Here is a 26,015-nt window from a genome sequence, read left to right as displayed (position 1 = left end):
GACTTTTTTGCAAGGCTAGAGCATGTAACAGAAGATATTTGTTTACTTCCAAACTGATTCTGCATTAGACAGTTCTGTGTCATGTAACAACTAAAGCTAGCGCTGACTGATGGCGAAGCTTTCAGCAACAAGTGGATTTCAATCCTGATGGTGATTGTTGTTTGGGCTGAAGCTTAACAAGTCACGCAGCAATTATCAGCACCTGGTTGCTGGCACAAGTAATGCTTCAGTTCTGTGGCGATGACGGCCCACGTGAGGTGCAGGTCGAGTTGTCCCGTTGCTCATAACTGGGTATGCCGTGTTTAAATGATGTCTGGGTCAGTTATTTGTTCCGGGTCCATTTTAGTTGTATCTGAACCAATGGCGGATCTAGTATTTTTATGGAAGGTGTTTGTTTAGGGCGGAGGAAGGGGGTGTTGTTGCTGTTGTTATGGGGGGGGGGGTATTTGTTTATGTTTGTCTTTTGTCTTTTGGGTTTTTGTTGTCTTTTATAGCCGACGATTAATAAATAAATGTGCTCCAGTGGTGTCGTTAAACAAACAAAAAAACAAAACTTCTTATCTAATTCTGATTATGTAATACACAGTAAATGCCCATACATTCAACGATATGCATTTAGCAAAGCGATATAACCATGATGTGCGAATCGTATAACATGCATAACTTAATATTGACCATATCACCAGTTAGAACCATTTTATTCTCAAGTTGCTATAATGAAAATTTGCATATAGACGTGCATTGACGTATAATTAAAAATTTAATTTTATGTGGTTGTCAATAGAAACAACATAGCGAGCCAACTCGTACGTTTTTATGGTATCACTCACAATGGCGTAGCCAGCATGAGGCAGACGAGGCGCTTGCCTCGTCTGGAATTTCCACAGATTTATTTTATTTTTCCCATGGCACTGATATTTCTTTTACAGAATTCCGAAGTCTTATCACAGTTATGTATAAATTTCCAAGCAGGCTTCCAAATCATGCCATTTTTCTAAGCAAGAAAGTGCTTTAAAATGTTGAGAAATCAATATAGCATATATTAATTTAACAATAAATTTACTCACATTTATAGTGCCATTATTATCAATCAAAAACAAACACTTTACTTATGATGAGCATTTAATATTCTTTACCATAAGCGGTTTCCATTCATCGAGATCTTAACCGCTCTGCCACCGGGTTAGTTAAAGTTTAAAAGTTTGTTTTGTTTAACTATACCACTAGAGCGTTAATGTATTAATCATCAGCAACTGGATGTCAAACATTTTGTAACTCTGACATATAGTCTTAGAGAGGAAACCCGCTACATTTTACCACCATTAGTAGCAAGGGATCATTTATATACACCATCCCACAAACAGGATAGTACGTATCACAGCCTTTGATATACCAATCGTGGTGCACTGGCTGCGAGCGAGAAACACTGACGGGGATCGATCCTAGACAGATCGCGCATTAAACTAGAACATTTAACACTGGGATATGTCCTGTCCTTTAAAACCAGAGACAGCTTCCATTATTACATGTGTTCGATTCCAGTGGCCACAAATATGTTCTGTTAAAAATATGGACATAACATACACCCCAAATATTTTGACATTTGTCCTCAAATGTATTTTTCAGGGTTTGGATTACTCGAAAGCGGATCTGTGTCGTCAAAGAATGAGGTCAATATTATGGTAAAAAACGCTGTTGACGTCATATTCGGTGGTCTTACATACTGGATGTTTGGGTATGGACTCAGTTTCGGCGAGGACGAGCATTATTCGAATCTGTTCAACGGGTGGGGAGACTTCTTTGTGACGGCCAATGAGGAGAACCTAGGCTGGGTATATGCGAAATTCTTCTTCCAGGCTTCGTTTGCTACCACGGCAACCACCATAGTCTCTGGTACGTTGTTTTGTGAATTCTGTTTGCTTGTATGTTCTTGAGATTTTGTTGTTTTTGTTATATTGGTTGTTTATTTTGTTGTTCTTGATGGTGGTCTTGTTTGTGGGTTAGTGGGGTTTTTGTTGTTTGTTGGTTAGTGGGGTTTTTGTTGTTGTGTTTTGTGGGGGGTTGGGGGTGGGGTGGTCTGGGGTTTGTTTTTTTCATTTACTTTGTTTTTGGTGTATTTAGATTTTTTGGACTGTCCTGAGTATGTTGCAATTGTAAAATGTTTTTGTATTGTAAAATTGTTCGACTACTAAATTTACATACCAAATACAGATTCCTGTTTAGAATATCGATATCTGTACATGTAATGTATTTTTGATTGTCCGACTGTTTGTAAGTAGCACAAACAGGATCTGGACAATACTTTCGTAAGTACGAAAACATACATATATAATATAAGTACGACGAAGTTCTACCTAATATAAACACTAGGACGATCAGAAACACATTTAAAATACAGCCACTGATATTTTATGCAGAAAAAGAATTTAAAGGGACAGTTTGTTGCATTGTAAGATGATTCCGACTAATAAAATATTTCTACGATTAAACTTACATATTAAATATATTATCTTGTTTAGAATATCAGTGTCTGTATATTCAATGTGTTTCTGGTCGTTTTAATATGTGTAAGAAGCCCAAACTGGATTTTGTCTTCAATAATTTCGTACGTACCAAAAATATATATTTTAGGAAATAAAAAATGAAATTTAACCTAGTACAAATATTAGAACGATCAGAAACACGTTTAATATACAGCCGCTAATATTTTATGCAGAAAAATATATTTAATATGTAATTACAATCGTTAAAAAGTCTCTGTTAGTCGATAACATCTTCAAAATTGCAGCAAACTCAGGAATGTCCCTTTAATTGTAATCGACAAATAGTATCAGTTACTCTGACTATGGTAGAAAACTTTGTAATCTATGTAATACATAGAATAATAATTTCGTGCATGGGTGAACAAATGGACGGACGGACCAGCGGATGGACAGATGCATGGAAAGAGGTAGGTATGGATGGATGAGATAGATGGACGGACGGAAGGATCGATTGATTTTCGTAATGATTTTTATCCGTGTGTCCGTGTGTGTGTGTAGTTTTTATATGATTCGTATATCTTAATATATCTCTATTTATTTTAAATGTAGAGACTTCGTATTTTCATTACGTATAATATATCTGTATATTTTACAATTTAAATGTATGTTTAGTCTCATAAATCCATAATAAGCGACCTTTATATTGTTTAATAAGAATGTTTCTTATGTATTTGATTGTATATGTATTATGTATAATATGCCTGTATGTTTTACTATTGATAATGTGATTTGTTAGTCTCTTATAACTGCAAAAGGAGTGGCCTTTATATTCTCGTGTATTTTACTGTGTATACAATGTATATTGGGTGAGATTTTAATCAAATATATGTCTGTCTGTCTATCTACTGTGTGTACGTGAGAACGTTAACAGACAGACAGACAGACAGACAGATATATAGAGGCTATTTCATGTCGGGGGGGGGGGTAATACGATTTTTTATGTCAGCTTGTGCTGTGTGAAAACCATATTTTCACGAATATGGTTTTCACACATCACGTGTTGACATAAAAATCGTATTCGGAAAAAAAACACCCTGAAATGGTATATTTATTATATACATATTTCCTCATTTTTGACAATATCTTTCGCTTTTTGGTAATATCATTCGCTTATCCTATCGAAAACACGTAACGTCATGATATATTTCTTCCTATGGAACTTTGCCAGAAATTTTACTTGACCATAGACTTTTAAAAAGAAATTTGAATAAAATGTATCTTTATTAACATTTATTTAACAATACTGCAGTGCAAACATACCTGACAAAGCGATCCTCCAAAAACTCCCACAAAAACAAAACTAGTCGAACGCCGTTAAACTCTTACACTTACACTCAATGACACTACATTGTGTCATCATTATTTAGCTTCGTATTCAAATTCGTTTTAGATATTTTATCGTAATTACACTTCGTATCCCTTTTTTATAGGTACAGTTGTTTAAATTACATTTTTTTTTTTGAAATACGATCAGATGCATTGGTAATCATCAAATTTAAATACGAAGAAACGAGACAAAGGGAGATAATTTAATCATGCACTTTTACAAAAAACAAAATACGATTTCTATATTTTCACTGTAGCTAAAATACAGTGAATATATGACTTTTCACCGGATATGACTTTTATGGTTTCCGTAAACCTATATATTTCATTGCTATGTATATAATAACTTTATTTACGTCTCACCTCATGTACAACATAATTACATTTAAAATAAACATTTAAAAGTACATAAGCCATTCCATAGGGAGTTATGAGAGACGATATATACAATAAACAAATATTCACATTCATACTAAATTTAAAAACCAAAGATATTAACTGTTAGATGTATGCAAAATTAACAGATGAAAATATGTATCGATCCCACTGGTAAATAGCTTTGGGATTGGTGGGATTGGTGGATTGGTGGGGTTGGTTATATACTAGTATTAATATAGTGTTGGTTTTTATTGATCGAATTACACTCTTAGTAGATATAGCATGCACATGCGACGGCGACACAAAACTAATAGTTATTAAACGCAGCTTCTCTGTGGAATGTTAACTGCTAAATTTCCTGCTACGGGATATGCCCGCTTTGTCCGTATGTCTGTAAATCAATTTGAGATTAACTTTTTTATCAGCTCGGCACAAACATGATCCATTAGCAGAAATTAAGATTAATGTTAAACTGCTATTATTGTATCTGGATGTATATTGATGTATGTTTTTATTGTGATTCAGACAGATGCAATTAGCTAATGACGATATATTATGTGGGAGATGTTTTAATATTATTAAACTGTTTTTGTGTGATACCTAAAAAATATTGAACGTGAGGAAATGCATACAGTGGACTTTTTAATGCTAATATTTAACCTTCTTTCATCTATCAATAATTTTTTATTCCACAAAATGTTTATATTATTAAAATGTTTTTGTGTGATACCTAAAAAATATTGAAGGTGAGGAAATGCATACAGTGGACTTTTTAATGCTAATATTTAACCTTCTTTCATCTATCAATAATTTGTTATTCCACAAAATGTTTATCCTCCATATATTATTTATGCGTAGTTATGTCCTTGTATTTGTTGTTATGTTTGAAACTCCTCTAAACCGGATACCCTCGGGACCAAGTAAAACGTCTGGTTTTAAGAGGTATCCGGTTTAGAGAGGTTTTCTTCTGCACAGGTATTTAAAAAAGGACCATGAAAATTGTCCGATTTACGGGGAATTCCGGTTTACAGAGGGTCCGGTTTTGAAAGGTTTCACTGTAATACTCAGCATGGTGATTCTACAAGTATAAGAATTTGATGTTCTAAGTAGCCAGGAAAGTAAATAGCATATATACTTCTTTTAAGAGTTATTGCTCATTTATTGTTGCATCATTTAATCAATAACGATTACTTGCATTATAATGAGTCCAATATACAAAATTAGTTTCAATAATTAGCTCCGGCCGGCCCAAACAAAACCAGATATACTTTAGGAATGTCATTTTAATGCACTTTGTCATTAATTCAACTTTTAAGCCAACACTAACTGACTCATTACAGTTTGGTCAATGGAAATCAATTTAGAAGTATTTTAGATGTCATCGCACGCTGGGATGTAGCTAGTATACGCCCTAATGCTATATATGCATTTATGTAATGATTCTTGAATGTTTCTAATGCAAATGATATACTAGTACCAATTTTATAAATTTATCTGACGGTGGCAGTCCTCTTTGTAGCAGTCAAAGGGATGTTTTGTCCAGGAAATAATCTCTCTGCGAGTGGCTGTCCTTCAATAGACGACGCACTAATTATCATTACACAAGTGTTCCACCCTCACTGTTTTGCGAAATTTTCATTGGACTCTGCACTGTGCAGAGATACGGTCTTGGTCATGTATAATGGTTTTGTCGTTCAGATTTATGAGTGTATTAGACATGTTATGATGCAAATGTTATATAATGTTCTCTCTCTCTCTCTCTCTCTCTCTCTCTCTCTCTCTCTCTCTCTCTCTCTCTCTCTCTCTCTCTCTCTCTCTCTCTCTCTCTCTCTCTCTCTCTCTCTCTCTCTCTCTCTCTCTCTCTCTCTCTCTCTCTCTGTCACTCTATCTATCTATCTATCTATCTATCTACATTGTATCTACCTACCTACCTACCTACCTATCTATCTATTGATCTAGCTATCTAGCTATCTTCCAGTTTCTATGCTGTCTGGGGACATATATAAAAGAGTATATGCTTCTAGTCGAAAAGAGTAGCCCTTGAATTGGCAGCGGCTGGTTTTCTCTCTTATTGTCTATGTGGTCCTCAACCACATGACCGACGTCATATAACTAACCTTAAATAATGGTTTGTTGAGTGTGTCGTTAAACAAAATAGCCCTTCCTTCCTCCAAGTGTTTCATTACGGAAGGAAGGAAGGTTTCTATTTAACGACGTACTCAACACATTTTAATTACAGTTATATGTCGTTGGACCTATGGTTAAGGGCCATACAGATAACGAGAGAAGAAACCCACTGCAGCCACCAATTAGCAGTAATGAATATTTTACATCCCACAGACAAGATAGCACATAACACAATATTTATTACCCCAGTTGTGGAGCATTGGCTGGAACGAGAAATAGCCCAAATGGGCCCACCGACGGGTATCGATCCCAGACCAACCGCGCGTCAAGCAAGCGCTTTATCAAGGGGCTAAATCCATATGCATTTGTATATGTGTACTGATAAACTATTATTTTTCGTTCCAGGTGCGATGGCTGAAAGAACACGATTAGAAGCCTACATTTTGTTCTCCCTGTTGAACACTTTCGTGTACTGCTTCCCGGCTCACTGGGTGTGGGGCAAGAAGGGGTGGCTGCAGGTGATGGGTGTCGTGGATATTGCAGGGGCCGGTCCCGTCCACATGGTCGGAGGGATATCCGGGCTGGTTGCCACGCTTCTGCTTAAACCGCGTCACAACCGATATAAGTACAAACGGGCCCCGCCCATGGGATCACCCACAAACGCAATACTTGGAATGTTTATGCTATGGTAAGGACATTAACGGCTGAGATATATACAGAATGAGCGTGACGGAGCGTAGAATGGGTTAAGGCATGGTGGGGTTATCGCGATGGGCAAAGGCATGTGCGAAAGAGGGATGGAGAGAGTGAGAGAGAGAGAGAGAGAGAGAGAGAGAGAGAGAGAGAGAGAGAGAGAGAGAGAGAGAGAGAGAGAGAGAGAGAGAGAGAGAGAGAGAGAGAGAGTGGGCAGGGGAGGTTAATTATATCTTGTGACGACTGCCTGTATCATGCAAAGTTCAGATGTATCTTGTGAAGTTTAACACTATCTTGCGACGTTCAAATATATTTTTTCACTAACATGGCGTATCATATAGCTAAACAAACATGCATATCTATTCTTACATTATTATTATTCAACAAAACTACATTTGTTTTATATGTAATTGTTTTACAAAGTTAATTTAATATTATCTTTAAAATTTCATGTGCAATAGACGATCAATAAATGCACAAAATAGTGACTCGGTGTCCATCCATATTAACCTGTGATGTTACTAAAGAACATACCCTAGAAGAGCTCTCAAGTTGGAACTTTCGCAAGGAGTGAGATTTTGTCTGGTCGGAGTCCGACATCGTGAATCCGAATAAACAGGCGCGGGAAATAAGCGCGCTGACAATTGGTCAAGGTTCGAGATTCTGACTAATAAACAACGTGGACATTTTGTCTGGTCGGAGTCCGACATCGTGAATCCGAATAAACAGGCGCGGGAAATAAGCGCGCTGACAATTGGTCAAGGTTCGAGATTCTGACTAATAAACAACGTGGACACCTATTATATGATTTTAATGCCTTACGATGCATTCCACTGAACCCAGAGCGAGTTCTTAAGGGCTCAATAGGTAGGTGTAAGGCCACTACACCCTCTTCTCTCTCACTAACCACTAACCAACTAACAACTAACCCACTGTCCTGGACAGACAGCCCAGATAGCTGAGGTGTGTGCCCAGGACAGCGTGCTTGAACCTTAATTGGATATAAGCAAGAAAAATAAGTTGAAATGAATGAATTCCACTGAGAGACAGCTATGAAGCTGGACGTGTCGTGCGCTCTGAACTTGGCTACCCCCCCCCCCCCCCCCACACACACACACACACACACACACACTTATGGTAAGCTTTGGAATGTTGTTGAAGTTCCGCGTTGCGTATACCGAGTCGCGGGCGACCGTGACTTAGGTGTACGGAGACGCGGACTCCGCCGCCTCGATACACTTCCACTCCAGCGCCTCCGGTGAAGCGGTCGACTATACAGACCGCTCCCGTTGAGAAGCGCCCTGCTGCTGTTGATGCGACGGCGGCCGTCAAGAGGAAAGCAACATCTCCAGCAAGCCAGCCTGTCCGACAGACGACTCCCCCGGAGGAGGACGTAGATACCTGGCAACTGGCCTTGAGGAAACGTAAGGCTCAGTACCGGGACTACGTCCAGGGCGACACGACCCATACGGCGAAGCTGATAGGCCGGTTTTGCAACTAGTACTGGAGACCGCTGCCAGACAGGAGCCACTTCGAGCTCCACAAGCTTCGGCTCCAGAGCTCAGCGACGGGACTCGTCGTGACGCACCGGCGCCAGCAGACCTACCGACAAGCGATCCTCCTCTACGAGATGGACAGTTCAATAATCCACAGGATTGTCAAGACGATCTGCGGCGCCGGTTATCGCGTGATCATCAGAGATCTGCTCTCTAAGAAGGAAGTCATCCTATTGCTGACTGCAACTCCGGACATCGGATCGCCGTAGTCGCCAACCTCTCCCCTAACGGCCTTAACGAGGCCAGTCGCATGGACATACAAATCGGACTTTGAACTTTTAGACCTTCGTTCAAAAGTTTATGTCGAAATTACCCTTTTTTATATATATCATTAAATAGTCCGATCTTCTTTTCTTTCTCTTATTTATTTTTGGACTGTCCTTCAAAAATGCTCCAAATTATATAAATATTCGGCCGAGCAGTCAATTCATTTGATTTTTTACTAATTGCTATTTTCAAAATTATGTCCATTCACCACCACCATCATCCCCAAAATTGTCCCCTTAATTTTTTTCTGTCCCGGAGCAAGTCACTGGCTATCCAGAGACAGGCCCCGGGACGGACATGCTCGAAACTCTAGTAGTATATGAGCATGTTAAAATTATTCGCACTCGCCTTACCATGCTTAACCGGGCCGGCCGGCAGTTGCAGGCTTGTTTGTCGGTCGTCGAGATCGAATGAACAAAAAAATATATATAATTATGTATAATTTTTTTATATATTTTTTGCTATAATGTTTAAAATGCGTGAGAAAATCACGTTCCAGCGAATGCGTGAGACTTGACAGCATTGCCCTAGTGGCAGCAGGAAGGATGTTGGATGTCATTCCTGTTTTACTACTTCGCTGCGTAACATTCAGCACAGAATCGCTAGGTATTCAGGACTGAAAAACAAGTCAGCATAGCTTAGGACACTGGCAGTCACTAATAGACGGCCAGGCGGATGTATTTCCTGTGGGAATACGATCATCACCTGACTAATTTAAGTGCTAATGTATTGGGATGGAAAATATATTTACAGCAAACGTCAAGACAATCTTTCTTAAGAGTTTTAGGACTGAGTGCAGTTCAGTGGAAGAGAGTTATGCTAGGTTCAGACTACTAGCTGTCATGACGTAATTGGCCAACTCGTCTATCTCTCGACTTTACGACTATCCAGTAGCGCACCCGTCGATCGTTGTGAGTGGAGAAAATTACAACGCCTCTGTCGAGTTGGCCAACTCTGTTGTGACAGTTGATAGCCTGACGCTAGCATTAGGTTTTAAGATCAACTTCCTTCAATAGATTGACTGTTTTTTCCTGTTCCAACCAATAACCCAGCGACAGGGTACCTTCTGCCCTCTCTGTGGGGCGAAGTGCATATATTTTACTGTTTAATGGGAAAATGCAGCAGGTTTCCTCTGAAAACTACGGGTCAGAATTAACAAATGTTTGACGTCCAACACGCGGTGATTAATTAATGTACTCTAGTGGTGTCGTTAAACAAAACAGACATTTTGGCAGGGGGTCTAGAGTGTGTGTACCGAAGTTTATAGTGGGGGTCGAGTCATGCTCCCCAGGAAAATGTATTGAGAAACAAGACAATTTGCTTGACCGGGAAAGGGGTGGGGGGGGGGGGGGGAGCTGGATTTAGCTTAGTCAGTGCTCGTTTGAGGTACTTGCGTCGCAGGATCGAACCACCTCGAAGGATCTTTTCAACTGACTGGGTTTTAGCTCGTTCCAAGGACCGTGTTATGTGCTTTCCTGTCTGTGGAAAAGTGCATATAAAAAATACCTTCCTGCATTAGTGCTGCATTAGGACAAATATAGCAAGTTTCATCCGATGACTACGTGTTAAAATTACCACTTTTTTTTTTGCTTGACCAGGGAGGGTTTTAATCGGGGTTAGGTTAAAGTAAAATACGTTAGTACCAAATTACTAAGCGTTACTAAATAGACCAATGCTGATTATACTGATGAATATTCATTTGTATACTATAGTTGGTTTCATTCCAGGTGGGGGTGGCTAGGTTTCAACTGCGGCAGCACCTTTGGTATCTCTGGAGTGAAATGGAAACTGGCTGCCAGGTTAAGTATTTCTTATCTTTCCATTGTCAGTGTGGCTGTGTCTCTGTCTATTCGTCATTGTTTCTTACGCTTGCTTTCACTTTTTACTGAATGTATTGTCATGTCATGTCATAGGGTTTTACGTGCACATTCAGAACAAGCTGTTGTAGCGCACGCCTGTCGTGGGCACAAGAGCCGGCCTTGGCCGGCTCCTCCGTCCATGACAGGAAAGGTGGGGGGAGGGGAGAGGAGGGACCGCCTGCACTGGCAGGTGCAAGGGAGCACCAGCAGCCCGATCAAATCGGTAGCAGGCGGGTGGGGGTGGTGGTGGTGCTATGGAATTTGAATGGAGCAGTTAAATGCCAAAGAGAAAAGGGTGCGCAATTTTGATTGAGGGAATTTGGCGCAATTTTGAACGGTCGGTCGAAAGGTAAATGGCCGAGCTAATATAGGTTTTGATATTAGTGAATCGAGAGTAGCTCGTTAATTTTAGACCTTTACGATGCTGTGGTGTCTTCCTAGGTTGCCCATAGGGCCCTTATAAAGGGCCTGACCGCTTCTGGTAGAGGCATAACCAAGTACCAAGTTATTACCAGAAGCAAGTATTGGGGGTTTGGGTGGGGGAGGCCGATATTCTTTTGTTCAGCTTCCCCCGGGTGCATTGCAAGAATGTATTGCACCCCTTTTTCTGTGTGGCTCTGTCGCTCTGGCTGTCCAGTGGCAAAGCGCCCGCTTGATGCGTGGCCGATCTAGGATCGATCCCCGTCCCCATCACGACAGCCAGTACATCAAAGGTCGTGGTATGTGCTATCCTGTCTGTGGGATGGTGCATATAAAAGATCCCTTGCTACTAATGGGTAGGTGTAAGACCACTACATCCTGTTCTTTCTTAATAACCACTAACAACTAACCCACTGTCCTGAATGTGGGATGGTGTGTATAAAAGATCTCTTGCTACTGATGGAACAAATGTAGCGGGTTTCCTCTCTAAGACCATATGTCAAAATTACCAAATGTTTGACATCCAATAGCCGACGATTAATTAATCAATGTGCTCCAGTGGTGTCGTTGAGTGGTTTCTTACGCTCCCTCTTTCTCTTTCTTTCTGTCTCTCTTTCTCTCTCGCTCTCTATCTGTCACTTCTGCGTTCTATGTCTTTCAGGGTCTATCAATAAATAGTTTTTCAGTTGAATATTTGTTTTTCTATAATATATTACTAGTAATAATCTTCCTTCGTTTAATTTTTAAAACTTATTTACCAGGTCTGCTGTTTCGACAATATGTGCATCTACAGCTGGTGGGATGACTGGGTTATTATTGAGGTAAGCTGCTACCGTTACGTAGCCAAGTAGGCCACAGACCACAATTATTAACGCTATAATTATGTTTCTATAGGTAGCCTAGTACTAAATCAAATAACGTCCGGCTGGGTCAAAGTTCGAGGTGAACCCAACTTTTAATAGAGCAGTTAATACCACAAGTCCTGTGATTGGTGATGCATGTGAGTGACTTGGTTGTAAAAAAATCAGTTTCATCTGGACAAAACAAATTTATGCAATTTTATTTCATCTCGTGCCACTGTGCAAAGTAACCTTGTGCTTGAAACATGTATGGGGTACCTGTAAAAAAAAGAACTCAAACTATGTGTGTAACTAGGGAAGTCGTAGACGCTACCCGTTATCTCTGAAATGAGCAGCTTGACCCCCAATTATTTCTGATTCACTTTAAGGCCGAGGGGTGGTAGTATTTATATCCGTGGTGTTTTTTTCGATTGATACGTTGCAGGTAGGAGTTTTAGCCACATATGTTACTATTGTCGTCTAGAATTTGAGTTGGTGATTACACTCTGTTGTCCAGTTCTTTCTCCCAGGATATTGGTTCAAACAAACATACCCAAAAAATCTGGCCAGAGTGCAGCCATTTTACAAAAAAAGCCTCTACTTTTTCATAAAACACTGTTAGTCGGCAACAACACTGTTAGTCGGCAACAACACTGTTAGTTAGAAACGTCTTATACTGACTCTGCAAACTTGAGACTGTCCCTTTAAACAAACATTGCTTTCCTTCGCTGCCAGTATTTGATTCAGATATAATGTTTATCATTTCAGCTACGTCTTCAAAAAGCGTCAATTTGACATTACGTTCATGATAAATGGCGTCTTGGGATCATTGGTTGCTATTACGGGTGAGTACAATTATGGGCGTTCAGATCCTGGATTGAGTTTTATGAATGTTTATTTATATAGGCCTAGTTAAAGGCGCTCAATCACGGATTTAGTGGGCCTTATTTCTCTAAATATGGATTATAAATGGAAATTACAATCATTTGGAATACCAAACCTAGTTATTGTATGATCCAAAACATTTTAATTGAACTACGATCGAGGGAATACCATGACACGCTTCATGTTTTAAAATTTGGAAGTCTTCTTGTGAAAAGTCATAAAAATACGGCAAAACAGACTCGTAGTGATGAGGCTGTATATACGACAACCGTATAATACATTTTAGAATGTATATAAACGTCCGCCGTGTATAGAGACTTGGCAAATGAGGGCCGGCTATATAATAAAATAATTATTATTATTATCAATTATTGACCGTCAATGAGGGTAATATCAATTTCTTCGGTCCATAAAACATGATATTGCCCGAAATGTGGTCAATAATTGTTTTATTACATAATGTCATCCATAAAACTCATACATTCCTGCTTTGTTTATTAGAATTGAAATACGCCAACGCTTATAATTTCCCGCAATGCCTTAAAACGATGGGATTTAGTGACGTCACGTAATCCTATGACGTTGTATGACACGCAGAGGAATGCGGATATAAACACTTGAAACAAGACAAAAATCAAATTCGAGACATTATAACCAGCAAGAATGTCAAAATCATATTAAAAGCAAAATAAAACACAAAATGTGATAAATCTGAACATACATTTATACTGAACAGTTATCGATTACCTCCAAATGCATTTTTTTATTTGTAACATAAAATCCTGAGAGTGCCGATTCCAACTGCATTTTGATGTAGGCCTATCATGTACGTTTGTAAATCTGCGAGATATTACATACATAATTTGACGATTACTGACCTTGTTTTTGTTGTGTTTTACGGAATTAAACTCAGTAGGACTAAAGATGTTATCTTTTTGTTGAAGAACAGCAAAGCGTTTTGTCACAAGTTTGTGCTTGTTTACATTAGAATTATTAGCAGTTGACGTTGTATTACGTTACCTACTCATTAATTGGTTAAAATTTTGTTTCATCTTCATTTTCATTGGTTAAATCTCCCAGGGCAATATCACTTTTGATGGACCGGTGAGACCGTCTCAGGGCAATACCACTATTTACGGACGGTCATTAGTATTAGTATTATCAGGCGCGTGTGCATGGAATTTAGCAGGGCATAGAGTCTAGACGGTTATAACGCTATAGTGCTTGTTTCCAAAACGGATAACATGTTTCATAATCCATTAAAGGCTTTTGTAGGAGATATGGCACTCTAATTTTCGATATCTTCTAGTCTGCTACGATCTCCTGCGACCTAAAATGTGAAACAAATTTTATTGGAACCTGGGGTTTTGTTGTTGTTGGGGGGGGGGGGGGGGGTGGGGGGGGTTGTTTGGGGTTTTTTTGTTTGTTTTTTTGGGGGTACTCATTCTAAACGCAAACACAACTACAGTTTGTATAAACATGCGCGTGCGCACGCCGGTGCGGATCAAGCGAGAGAATGATGAGGGTGCACACATACCCTCTGAATTTCGAAACCCAGTGTTTATCAAAGGAATACAATTAATGTTTGTCTTTTCAGTAGGAAACATGTAACATCGAGGTCAGTTTGGTGTTTCTGGTGAAGATTGCCATATTGGTAATGGGTATTAGTGTACAGTTGAATGCGCTAAATACACTTACCCCCTGGATACTGTTCGTGCCCTTTTTAAACGTGGCATCCATCACTCCCTAAGACAAAAATCGGCATTCGCCTCTAACAGAACATTGCCTCGTCGTCATGTTTAATACAATCTGCTAAAATAGATTAGGCGTCGTTATGGAGAAACCTGAAGTTGCTTGTGACATATATTTACAGGTAACGGGGAGTAGAAATACCTCATCACCGGAAGTAACTAACAGTTAATGATCTGTGGTAAATGCTTACGTCTCGACGCCATGTTAAGTACAATCAGGAAAAAACCCAGACGTCAAAGTTGCTCGTGACATGTATTACACATATCGGGCAACGGTAAATAGAAATGGTGCGTTGCTGGAATTCGATGATATAGAGAATAATACATGAGTGGCCGTTAGATACCATTTATCTCACAACGAGTTGTTTTAAAATGTATCTAACGAGCGACAGCGAGTTTGATACGTGTTTAAACAACGAGTTGTGAAATAAATGGTATCTAACGGACACCAATGTATTATTCTGTTTTTATATATCCTCAAAAATCAGGTTTAAAGCAATCTTTTTCGACTAAAAGTTATTTACAGCCTTTGCACTTGTAGCTGACATACGCGTCACACACACATGAATGTCAGGTTAACTATACGTCACAGTCTAATCGATTTCCATCGCGCTGAGTTTTTTATTGGAGTATGGCATTGGTGACCTGGTCATCACCTAGGAGCAGCCAGTCGTCTTGAAATGGGTTAAGACACGTGCATGTGTTAACAAGTATGTGTAATACAAAATAGCACATGGTGTTCTCACCAACGGGTGTGTAAGAAATAATATTAATATACTTAATGCACAAATATTACCAATTCGTGAAATAATCCGTCTTTGTTTTTGTTTTCAGCTACTTGCGCCATTGCTCATCCCTGGGAGGGCCTCATCATTGGAATGATTGGATCTTTTATCGCTATTTTGAGCATCACTCTCCTGGACAGGTTGAAAATTGATGACCCAGTTGGTAAGTCTCGCCAATAGGATTTCACGTGTTCATTTAGTCGGGACTGAAACATTGACGCCTCTGTTCCCTTTGACGCTCAATTGTAAGCTGTCAACATAGTCTTGCTCCAGTTCACAGATGTATGCACGTGTACGGCATTCCATCCCTTTGTAAGTTTTGCCAATAGGATTTCACGTGTGGATTTAGTGGAGGCTGAAGCATTTTCATTTCAGTTTAACGTATGTTTGTGCTTATATCCAATTAAGGTTCAAGCACGTTGTCCTGAGCACACACTTCAGCTATCTGGGCTGTCTGTCCAGGACAGTGGGTTAGTTGTTAGCTGTTAGCGGATAGTGATAGAGAAGAGGGTGTAGTGGTCTTGCACCTACCCAGTGAGTCGTTAAAATTAGCTGTGTGGGCGCATTACGGTGTTCGAATCTACGTCTCAAATCCTCAGGCGATCTCTCTACCAAGTAGTAGCACGAAAATCAAGTTTAACAAAGGGGAAGGGGTGTTGTTCAGAGCACTTGACTGAGAGGAGATTGGTGAATGGATTATAGGCACACTACCTCGAGATGTTGTTTCGGGTTTCAATGGTGCAGCAGGAAAGCCATCGATTCTAGGGATGGTAGGCTCCACCCGAGACTGTTTTCAAAATGGCTTATTTTCAAGTACTACAATTAATCGTTAATGTTTGTCCTGGATAGATATTCCAGGTAGTTGAGGTATGTGTGTTTCTGTCTCTCTGGCTGGCTGGCAGAACTCTCTCTCTCTCTCTCTCTCTCTCTCTCTCTCTCTCTCTCTCTCTCTCTCTCTCTCTCTCTCTCTCTCTCTCTCTCTCTCTCTCTCTCTCTCACACACACACACACTTTCTCTCTCTCTCTCTCTCTCTCTCTCTCTCTCTCTCTCTCTCTCTCTCTCTCTCTCTCTCTCTCTCTCTCTCTCTCTCTCTCTCTCTCTCTCAAACAAAACTAAATACAAAGTAGTTAAAACAAAAGAGTTCCTCTCTCTTCCAGGGTGTGTGGGGGTGCACGCCATGGGTGGAGTGTGGAGTCTTCTCGCTGGCGGCCTCTTCACCAGGACAGATAACTTCGCGCAGGAGTTGCAGCTCACTTTCGCTCGGAATGGATTGTTTTCGGTAAAATTCTTTCAATTTTAAAGAAAAACTCATTTTCATTTTATTTATTTCATTTCATTTATACTTATTTTCGTGCTCATATCCGATTAATGTTCAAGCACGCTGTGCTATCAGCTATCTGGACTGTCTGCCCTGGACAGTGTGTTAGTGGGAGACGCAGACACATCAGCTATTTGGACTGTCTGCCCTAGACAGTGGATTAGTAGTTAGTGAGAGGAAGGAAATGTTTTATTTAACGACGCACTCAACACATTTTATTTACGGTTATATGGCGTCGGACATATGGTTAAGGACCACACAGATATTGAGAGGAAACCCGCTGTCGCCACTTCATGGGCTACTCTTTTCAATTAGCAGCAAAGGATCTTTTATATGCACCATCCCACAAACAGGATAGCACATACCACGGCCTTTGATATACCAGTCGTGGTGCACTGGTTGGAACGAGAAATAGCCCAATGGGCCCACCGACGGGGATCTAGTTAGTGAGAGAGAAGACTAAAGCTGAGATTCCTTTTGTCCGGTTGCGTTTGCGGCTCCGTTTGCGGTGCGGTGCGGTTTAATCAAGCCAGCTTGTTCCAGGTGAGAGTGATTCCATTAGTGTGGTCCGTTTGCGTTTAGTTATCCGAAACCGCATGCGCTTATTTCAATCGCTCCATGGGGCGATTCATCCGTTTCGCCGTGCGGTAATTTTAGGGGAATCCCATGTGTAATTATCCCCCACGTGTAGATTAGCACCAAAAGGCTGTATAAACGCATACTTTGCCGTCAAATGGATTCACTCAAAACCTATTGTAAATGCAACCGCAAACGGAGTCGTAAACGGAGCCCCAAACGCAACCGGACAAAAAGAATCTCAGCTTTACACTTATGCCTACCTATTAAGTTAATAAAGTCACTCAGTGTCGGAACAGGTACCGGGGGTCCGATGGCTTAATCGTTTCAGCACCAAGGCCAGATTAATTTATTTTACTCCACTTATAAGTATTTGACGTGCCTGTATCCTATTAAGGATCAAGCACGTTGTCCTGGGCACACAGTCCATCGGACTGAACTGCCTATCCAGGACAGACTGATGTACTTGTCACTTGTTTTTGTGGGGTTTTTCTTTTGGTCACCCATCCACGTTCTTAACGTTTAACCTCAGCTATCTGGGCTGTCTGTCCAGGACAATAGATTAGTGGTTAGTTATTACTGCTTACTGAGAGAGAAGTATGTGTAGTTGACTTACAAGTACCGGCCTCGGTGGCGTCGTGGCAGGCCATCGGTCTACAGGCTGGTAGGTACTGGGTTCGGATCCCAGTCGAGGCATGGAATTTTTAATCAATCCAGATACCGACTCCAAACCCTGAGTGAGTGCTCCGCAAGGCTCAATGGGTAGGTGTAAACCACTTGCACCGACCAGTGATCCATAACTGGTTCAACAAAGGCCATGGTTTGTGCTATCCTGCCTGTGGGAAGCGCAAATAAAAGATCCCTTGCTGCCTGTCGTAAAAGAGTAGCCTATGTGGCGACAGCGGGTTTCCTCTAAAAAAAATATGTGTGGTCCTTAACCATATGTCTGACGCCATATAACCGTAAATAAAATGTGTTGAGTGCGTCGTTAAATAAAACACTTAAACACTTAAATTGACTTACACGTATGCCTACCTGTTAAGTTATTAAATTCACTCCGGGTCGGTGCAGGTACCCGGAGGTGAACCCAGTACCTACCAACCTTAAGTCCAATGGCTTAACCACTTCAGCACCAAGTCCAGTTTACTTTATGTCACTAATAAGTATTTGACGTGTCTATATCCTATTAAGGATCAAGCACGCTATCCTGGGCACACAGTCCAGCAGACTGAACTGCCTCCCCAGGACAGAGTAAAAGTACTTGTCACTGTATGTGGTTTTTTTCATTTGGTCATCCATCATTTCATTTCAACTTGTTTCCGTGCTTATATCTAATTAAGGTTCAAGCACGCTGTCCTGGGCAGACACCTCAGCTATCTGAGTTATCTGTCCAGGACAATGGGTTAGTTGTTAGTTGGTTAGTGGTTAGTGGGAGAGAAGAGGCTGCGAACCCTGTACCTACCAGCCTGTAGTCCGATAGCTTAACCACTACGCCACCGAGGCCGGTCACCCATCCATATACTTAACAGATTCAACACTTCTTAACCTCGGTATCAAGAACACATTCCAGTTATAGTAGCCAATACCCGTAGTTTCTTATGATATTGGGTGGCCTTCAACCACGCTGCATTTTCTGTTTCGTTCCGGCCAGTGCACCACAACTGGTACAACAAAGGCCGTGATATGTTCTCTCCTGTCTGCGGGATGGTGCATAATAAAACATCCCTTACTACTAATGGAAAAATGCAGAAGGTTTCCTCTCTTTAAGACTATATGCTTGACATCAAAAGCCGATGATTAATAAATAAATTAGCTCTAGTTGTTTTGTTAAACAGCCAGTGCAAGACAACTGGTGTATCAAAGCACGTGGTATGTGCTATCCTGTCTGTAGGGTGGTGCATAATAAAATATCCCTTGCTATTAATGGAATAAATGTGGTGAGTTTCCTCTCTAAGACTATATGTGTTACAAAATTACTAACTGTTAGTGGTGTCATTAAACAAACTTTAAGTGCGGAATTTACCAAGCCTGTAACTACATACATTTACGAAGCCTGTAACTACATACATTTACGAAGCCTGTAACTGCATACATTTACGAAGCCAGTAACTACATACATTTACGAAGCCTGTAACTACATGCATTTACGAAGCCTGTAACTACATACATTTACGAAGCCAGTAACTACATACATTTACGAAGCCTGTAACTACATACATTTACGAAGCCTGTAACTACATACATTTACGAAGCCAGTAACTACATACATTTACGAAGCCTGTAACTACATACATTTACGAAGCCTGTAACTACATACATTTACGAAGCCAGTAACTACATACATTTACGAAACCTGTAACTACATACATTTACGAAGCCTGTAACTACATACATTTACAAAGCCTGTAATTACATACATTTACGAAGCCTGTAACTACATACATTTACAATGCTTGAACACATGCGATTAAGAAAAAACAAAAAACAGGCTTCGTAAATTCGGCCCTAACATTGTTTTTGTTTCTCTCTTTTTGTTTATTTCTGATTTGCAGGGTGGTGGCTTCCATCAGCTCGGCGTCCAAACTTTAGCCATTGTGTCTATCGGTGCGTGGACGTTGGTGACTTCGTACATCTTTCTCAAGTTGGTTAACTTCATCACTGGCCTGCGCATTCCATTGGAAGAGGAATACCTGGGGGCCGATATTGTGGAGCACGGGATTGGCAACGCATTCTATGACAAGAAGACTAAAAAGCTCGTCATGTTCGAAACAGACGACGATGACGATCGATTCAAAGAACTCGATCAGGACGCGCACGCCTACGCGAACAGAGCCAGGCGTCGGTCTCACGCCTTCGGCGGTCATCCGCGGGAACGATTTGCGTACTTGGGGTCACAGCAGAACCTCGTTCGCAGATCCAACAAGAAGAAACCTTTCTTCGACTTCCGCTTCAGGAATCGATTTAAGAGGAAGGCGAAAACGAAGACGAATTCCATCAAGTCGTCTCTGCATTACAGCGACAACGACAGCGACGCGGCGGTTCCGCAGAGAAACGGGGATGTGTACAGAATCAGAGGATCGGACGTTCCTCCATCAGAGGTGAACTTCGTGTTCGCCAACTCTCCCATAACGATGCCTATGGATCTGCGAGCCAGGCGATGGTCTGGGTGCGATAACGGTGATATCTGTACCGTCCACTGCGAGAACGAATACCACTCTTCCGAAACGTCCGAGAACACACACATGTAGCAGGGTCGTGCCCAGCGAAGGCAATGGGGGAGGGTAGGGGATATATGTACCGTCCACCATTCTCCCGAAACGTCGGAGAACACACATGTGACAGGGTCGTGCCCAGCGGAGGCAAGGGCAGAGGGGATATATGTACTGTATACATGTATGTATGTATGTATATATGTATATATGTGTGTGTGTGTATATATATATACCGTCCACTGCGAGAACGAATACCATTCATCCAAAACGTCTGAGAACACACCTATATAACATGAGCGGTTCCACTTCAGGATCGTGCCAGCGGAGGCAAAGGGGGTGGATATCTATACCGTCCATTACGAGGACGAATACCATTCTTCCGAAACGTGAGAGAACACACACATATAGCATCGGCTGTTCCACTTCAGCGGTGACGAGTATGTGGGGGAGGGGTATTGCATCCTCAGAAAATTAAAAAAGTGCCCTTTTCAATTTTTAAAGTGCTCTGTTTTTGTTTGGGGTTTGTTGTTTTTTCCAACCTATTACTGTTCCATTGGCTTAGCTATAATCTTATATTTATGACCAACCCACATTGGGGGGACGGGGGGGGGGGGGGGGGTCATCCAAGCAAACAAAGATAGACCAAACAATATACATGTACAATTTCACATAAAACGTGTACTAAACATCCAGAGTATAAAACGGTAGTGACTACGAAACGTCCACGGACGAAACAAATCGGGTACAAAACGTCCAGGGACGAAACAGATCGGGTATGAAACGTCCCGTAACCCTATACAAGGCCCAGTGGTAAAGCGCTCGCTAGATGCGCGGTCGGTTTAGGATCGATCCCCGTCGGTGGCCCCATTGGACCATTTCTCGTTCCAACCAGTGCTCCACAATTGGTGTGACATAGGCCGCGGTATGTACTATCCTGTCTGTGGGTTGGTACATGTAAAAGACCCCTCGCTGCTAATCGAAAAGAGAGTCCATGAAGTGACAACAGCGAGTTTCCTCTTTACATATCTGTGTGGTCCTCAACCATATGTCTGACGCCATATAACCGTAAATAAAATGTGTTGAGTGCGTCGTTAAATAAAACGTTTCCTTCCTATAAAAGATGGTGGTTGGAAATACGATATGAGGACCAGCCTCGGTGGTGTCGTGGTTAAGCCATCGAACATAAGGCTGGTAAGTACTGGGTTCGCAGCCTGGTACCGGCTCCCATCCAGAGCGAGTGTTAACGACTCAGTGGGTAGGCGTAAGACCACTACAACCTTAGCTGGATATGAGCACAAAAATAAGTTGAAATGAAATAGATATGACTGGGGTAGGCAATATAACCGTTAAGACATTAGTTTTATACTGTACAGATTATACAACATGTTGTAGTCTGACGCTTAACAGATGTTTGGAGGGGTGGGGGGGGGGGGGTTACAAATGCTATCAATGTCATATAGTCTGTTTACAATTTGCAAGTGTTTTGATGTGATTTATATTGCATATATAAAAGGCAATTTGTAATATGCTAATTGTGTCTGTTATTTCTAAATAGCGACCGGTCATTATAATAGAAATACGGTTTCCGAGTTTCGGAGTTGGGGTGTGGTTGTGGGTGGATATTTATCACAAGTAAAAATAAAAACATGGTTGATATTGATTAAAGTATTAGTTGAAATCAACTTGTTTAGAGAAAACACTACTAAGTTCAATCAATAACCTTCTCGCTCTAGCCAGTGCACCACGACTGGTATGCCAAAGTCCCTGGTATGTGCTATCCAGATATGCACAAATTCCTTGCTGCTAATGGAAACATGTAGCGGGTTTCCTTTCTTAGACTATATGTCAAAATTACCAAATGTTTGACATCCAATAGCCCATGATTAATAAATCAATGTGTTCTAGTGGTGTCGTTGTACAAACCAAAGTTTAAACAATCACTAACCATATCCAACCAATGGCTTGTTTGGCAGTATCTACAATTTGATTATTATGTTACTAAATAGGTGTTTTTTATAGATCCGACAACTGTTGTATTGACCCAAGGCATATAACCAAGCAAAACGAAACAATACTTTACACAACCCTAGCCTTAAGATTTTTCCACCGAGGAAATAAAACAAAAAGTCTATGTTAGTGTGTACAAACCACTATTGTATGTTTTGTCCTATATCTAGAATGGATATTATGCGTACACCTGTAAACGTGCATACAGTTTGTCGTGTCGTGCAGTATCATATTAGCAAGCTATTTTGTTTCGTACAGCTTGATATGCTATATTTGATTACACTCTGGGTCAAATACCTGTATTTATTGATTTATTTTGTCCCGGGTTGGGTTTCTGGCTATCGAGATACGGAACCCGGGACAGACATGCTCGAAACCTTCGTGGTATTTGAACATGGAAAAAGTATCTCCCCCTTCCCCCCCCCCCCCCCCCCCCCCCATCCCCACTACGTACGTTGCGAGACCCACCACCATGTACGAACACCGACAACTCAACACAGGATCATTTCGTTCTGCTTAGTCGGCGATCTGTTATTCTGTAATTGTCACCTTAATCCTCAACAGCCAAGACCACCCGAAACAGGCGCGCTTCGTGTGATTGACAATACATTCGTCTTTAAAATACTATTGACAACGACAGTTTGATCAATCTACACGCGTCGAGATTTAGAGATGCATACTCTATTAAATCTTTATGGCAGGACCAAAGAATTAGGTAGAGAGATCGAGGTTATCGAGTTTTCGAAGGCCGTTATTACTAGTTTGTATAGCAACTCGGCTGGGACCGTCACTTCAGATCGAGAGATCGAAGTTTTCGAGAGATCGAAGGTGGAATTATCGAAGTTTGACTGTATATATATATATATATATATATATATATATATTATTTTATTTGTTTTTATTTGTTTTTATTGATTTATTTGTTTTATTATTATTTATTATTTATTATATATAGGATATTTCATGTTTTTTGTCAAATATGATTTATATCTCATCGAGTGAAGTTTATATCTCATGAACATTTCGATTCCATCCAGAATTAGTTTTACAATTTTTACTTGATTAAGACATTTACTCGAAATTTTAATTTTATATATCTGTGATATTTGTATTTTTGCACAGTTCTTTACACTGTTTTATTTGACTTTTGAATTTTTATATTGATGTTGATCATCACTGTTTTTGCCTTTACCATAGTTTGACACCCAATAGCCGATGTATTTTTCGTGCTGGGGTGTCGTTAAACATTCATTCATTCATTCATTTATGCATTCATTCATTCATTCATTCATTCATTCATTCATTCATTCATTCATATCTTACGAGTCCCGCTTGCGCGACGAGTGTGATATGATTGCATACTTCACTCGATGAGATATAAATCATATTTGACAAAAAATATGGCATTTTTTATTTATTATATAACTTCTGGCAATTTACCTTTATTTTTAAAATGCCAGCAGCAAATAGTTCCGGCTTTCTTACAGTGAAGATAACACTTTCTACTGTGACGATAACACATTTAGAGTGAAATAGTGAAATTTTCACTCTAAAATGTGTTATCGTCATTGAGTAAGAGATAACACTTTTATTTCACTGATATATTAAGATATTTCACAAAATGTTAGATGTTTTTGATTTTTTGGTGGGGGGGGGGGGGGGGGGGGTGTTCCATCGCTTTATTTGCAATTAATCAACACAATGTCATGCTGCGATGGTATCATCAAACGCCAGGTGTTCTGAAATTTATTTATATCGGGTACGTTTCACGTGTCAAAACCCCACATTTTATTACTCCGAGGAAGACTAAGGGGAAATATAAAACATTTTGCAACCACACCATTACTGTTACGGATACCGACAGCTGCTCATATCGGTAATCGTTTGTACTAATCGTTTAGCTGGTTTCACATATCGGTACTGTTAGCGACTTAATGATGGCGGCATGCTCACAAATGTTATTTATCTAGTTTTAATTATATATTAGTCAAGAACTGTATTTAAATAATTAGAGGATGAAAAAGGTCCTTGTTATACTCATAGATATCCTACAATTACTTGGAATGGCCATTTTATACAACTTATAAAATCCGTCACATTAACGTTGTGGTTGCGAATAAAATAATACAAATTAAAAAAACACACACCTAAAAACACAAAAACTATACTTTGAAATGACTATGGTTAATTAATCAGTGTGATCTAGTGGTGTCGTTAAACAAAACAAACTCTTTTTTTACTACCAAATAGCTATATAGGCTTTCAAACGAATCACTGCGCATTTTACATGGATTATTTACAACTAATATTGAGGATGTAATGATGGAAATATATGTACATGAACATGTACATTATAAAAAGGTCTCAGGTTAGCACATTTTCCCCGAATATCTGGATAATTTTTGCCCGAATTTGAGGTTTTGCTTGAACACAGGGGGAGGGGGAGTCTCTCCTCCCTTGTTTCGTACGCTTATGAATAGAACTAATATAAAATTTATTCTTTAATAATGGAAATTTTTCCAAACCAAATGCGTCGGAAATGAACAAAATTATCTTTTGTTCATGAAAACGGTTAACAGAAGCAACTAAATTTAGTTTTCTTGGGGGAAAAAAACTCACATTAAAGCGATGCATTCTCTCTGAGATGACTCAAAGAAAAAATATACCGGAAGTAAAATTATCGCAATACGTTCACGGACAAATACGGGGTTAAGGCGTGTATGATGCGGTACGTTATACACGTATTACGCTAGTTGGTTTATTGTAAAAGGTACCGATATACCTGCGGGCTGCATATCCGATATCGGCTTGTTGGAGCGAAATACTTTATTCGTTGTTCGCTTGATCTAAAACTCAGTATTCAACTATCACTTAGATATATTAACATAATACATATTAAAGGGACAGACCCTAGTTTCAACCCGTGAAAATTAACACTAAGCTCAGTTAATCTACAAACATGTAACACATTTGAATAAATTTGAATAAACAGAGTGCAAGAAGAGTCTGTGACTTTGAAATGGTGAAATACCCTCCAAAATAGACTAAAATCGACTCTATTAACTGTTACTTATCAGACGCACGTGCGTTTTTAAAAATATGAGAAATGCATTTTGTGATATTAAAAACACCAGGATGATCAAACACATTTCGAATGTGCGGCAGTGGATAATCTAAACAATAAAATCTAAGTAAAGTATGATTTCAGTTATAACAAAAAAGTAATTGTCACTGCCACAAATAACCTTTTCTTTCTTTTTTTTTTTTTTTTTTTTTTTTTTTTTTTTGTTGGGATTTTTTTTTGGGGGTGTGTGTGTTTTGGGGGGATGTTTTTTGTTTGTGTTTTGGCGGGGAGGTTTATGTTGGTGTTATTTATGGGGTTTTTATGTAGGGCTTTTTTTGTTTGTTTGTTGCAGCTTCTTTTTTTTTTTTTTTCTCTTTTTTTTTTCTTTTTTTTGAGGGGGTGGGGAGG

General features: G+C 40.0%; 1 protein-coding gene across 1 annotated transcript in view; it reads left to right on the top strand.

The window, feature by feature from the left end:
• Window positions 1-21,102, top strand: part of LOC121379660 (putative ammonium transporter 2) — a 41,952-nt gene extending 20,850 nt beyond the window's left edge. The window contains exons 2-9 of the mRNA XM_041508313.1: window positions 1,627-1,893; window positions 6,780-7,062; window positions 10,618-10,689; window positions 11,931-11,990; window positions 12,777-12,853; window positions 15,479-15,592; window positions 16,588-16,709; window positions 19,877-21,102. Coding sequence (XP_041364247.1) covers window positions 1,627-1,893; window positions 6,780-7,062; window positions 10,618-10,689; window positions 11,931-11,990; window positions 12,777-12,853; window positions 15,479-15,592; window positions 16,588-16,709; window positions 19,877-20,572 — 1,691 coding nt within the window. The 3' untranslated portion in view covers window positions 20,573-21,102. The remainder of the gene's footprint in view (window positions 1-1,626; window positions 1,894-6,779; window positions 7,063-10,617; window positions 10,690-11,930; window positions 11,991-12,776; window positions 12,854-15,478; window positions 15,593-16,587; window positions 16,710-19,876) is intronic.
• Window positions 21,103-26,015: the final 4,913 nt, after the last annotated feature.

This window comes from Gigantopelta aegis, chromosome 2, assembly GCF_016097555.1.
Source record: "Gigantopelta aegis isolate Gae_Host chromosome 2, Gae_host_genome, whole genome shotgun sequence".
NCBI lineage: Eukaryota > Metazoa > Mollusca > Gastropoda > Neomphalida > Peltospiridae > Gigantopelta > Gigantopelta aegis.
This window is presented reverse-complemented; position numbering and strand designations above follow the sequence as displayed.